The sequence below is a fragment of the Halyomorpha halys genome, unplaced genomic scaffold, assembly GCF_000696795.3.
Source record: "Halyomorpha halys isolate HHAL.00 unplaced genomic scaffold, Hhal_1.1 Scaffold694.1, whole genome shotgun sequence".
Lineage (NCBI taxonomy): Eukaryota > Metazoa > Arthropoda > Insecta > Hemiptera > Pentatomidae > Halyomorpha > Halyomorpha halys.
In genome coordinates, this window is record NW_027111898.1 from 53,975 (window position 1) to 55,823 (window position 1,849).

Consider the following 1,849-nt stretch of genomic DNA (forward strand, 5'->3'; position numbering starts at 1 on the left):
TATATATATATATAAATATTCTGGGTTTATTTTTTAAATGAAAATCCTGAACTCCATCACCTTTATTGCTGAGTGTATAATCCTGATTAGTTATTCAATAATATTGCATTTGTGAATGAAATTCATTAAGATAAAAGATTAAATCAATATTAATTCAGAGCTTGCCATAGTTCCAGCAATTAGATGACAGCACATAACACTTATCGTTACCATTAGCAAATATTTGTAAAACTAAAAAAAATATGTTTCTAGCACCTTTATAACTAATTATGATTATTTCTTACAGCAAAATAAGTGGCATCGCCGTAAGACAAAGTACCAAAGCCTTCTATACTGTTAGAACAGAAGTTGCCATCATAAGCCCACATACCACGTTTTATCGAATTGGCAAAGTAGTTAGCATGTCCATTGTATGCATCTCTTTTAAAGTTGCCTGTATAATATTCAAGTCCCTAAAACATTTTCAGTGCTTAAACATTCTGTAAGGTTTTGGAACATCTTGTTCACTTCCAAATATACCTTTCTTGTAATGTATACTTCTTCTCCATCTCCTTCTTTCTGTTCAAACTTACTCAAATGGCCCCTGAATACTATTTCATATTGGGGAAGTGCCATCATTCCAAGCAATTTGAGCAAATTAAAATTATATAGATAAATTTTGGACTTAGTACATAAATTTCAATTTACATGTAAATATTGACAATAAATAAAACAGCTTATTCAATATGATTTTATTGAAAATTGCAAGTCTTTAAAATTAATTTTTTTATATTATTACTATTAGAATTTACCAACTATTGTAGATAAAGGACTTTATATAAAACTAATTAATAACTTTTCCATTTTGTGCATCAATTCAACAAAATAAATTATAAATATTAAAACTTTTACTAGAAAAAAAATGTTCACTTTGTCACAGAATTATATTGAAAATATATTAATTTATTGTTGAAGAAATTCCGTGATAAAATTGTAGTTCTGAAGTAAAACTTATGGAATTATTCAAAGTTTAAAACAATTTTTTTTTACTTAGTCAGTCATATGAAAAAAAAATCCTTACTACTACTGTACATTCATATAATATTTATTATAAATAAAACAGCTTATTCAATACGATTATACTGAAACTTTTAAGTCAACCTTTCATAATTAAATTTTACATCTTGTATTTTTACCATTAGAATTTATAATTCTCTAGTGGATAACCAATAAGTGTAACTAACATAAACATTATAAAAATTAATATTTGTGTCCTAAAAAGTTTTGTTTATGTTTAATTTTTATGATATTTTTTTTTATCATTAATAAAAAATTTCAATTTTAATCTAAATTACTAATTTATTTCTAATTTTGTATCTTTACGTATATTCTTTTTGAATTTAACCTTATAATTTTAAAACATATGTTACACTTTAATCTTGGTGGAAAGATTTTTTTTGTTTACACTATTTAGGAATGAAGGAAGAGCTATCTATAATTAAATGAGCTGTTGAGAGCAAAAGTGGTGTAAGTCACTCACTTCTCACCAAAGTTAGTTTTCATGAAAAAATAATTGTTTCATTAGTTACTTAGAGTATTAACTTTAAATATTTGGCTAAGCTTGTGATTTATGGTAAGCTTGTGACTAGTTTTAAGAAAAAAATTATTATTTCTTATTAAAGTATTATAAAGTTGTGAATATCTCACAACTGACTTACACCACATTTGCACTTAATGGCACAAATAAAAACTATCACAGGATGTTATTTCAAGTATCAGGTTAATTTTATTATATTACTGCAAACATTTATTACAACATAGTTTAATATAGGAAGATTATTGATTGACCGTGTGTGAAGATGAAAGGAAT

At 25.0% G+C, this 1,849-nt stretch overlaps 2 protein-coding genes across 4 annotated transcripts in view; both read right to left on the reverse strand.

Annotated features, from left to right (window-relative positions):
- Nucleotides 1–1,843, reverse strand: part of LOC106685450 (ankyrin repeat and MYND domain-containing protein 1) — a gene marked incomplete at its 3' end in the record, with an annotated part of 54,783 nt that extends 52,940 nt beyond the window's left edge. Inside the window, 2 exon segments of the mRNA XM_014428124.3 lie at nucleotides 285–452; nucleotides 520–1,843. Of these exon segments, the coding sequence (XP_014283610.1) occupies nucleotides 285–452; nucleotides 520–618 (267 nt within the window).
- The window catches only part of LOC106685451 (phospholipid scramblase 1), a 10,834-nt gene that overhangs the window by 889 nt on the left and 8,096 nt on the right, over nucleotides 1–1,849 (reverse strand). The window lies entirely within an intron of this gene.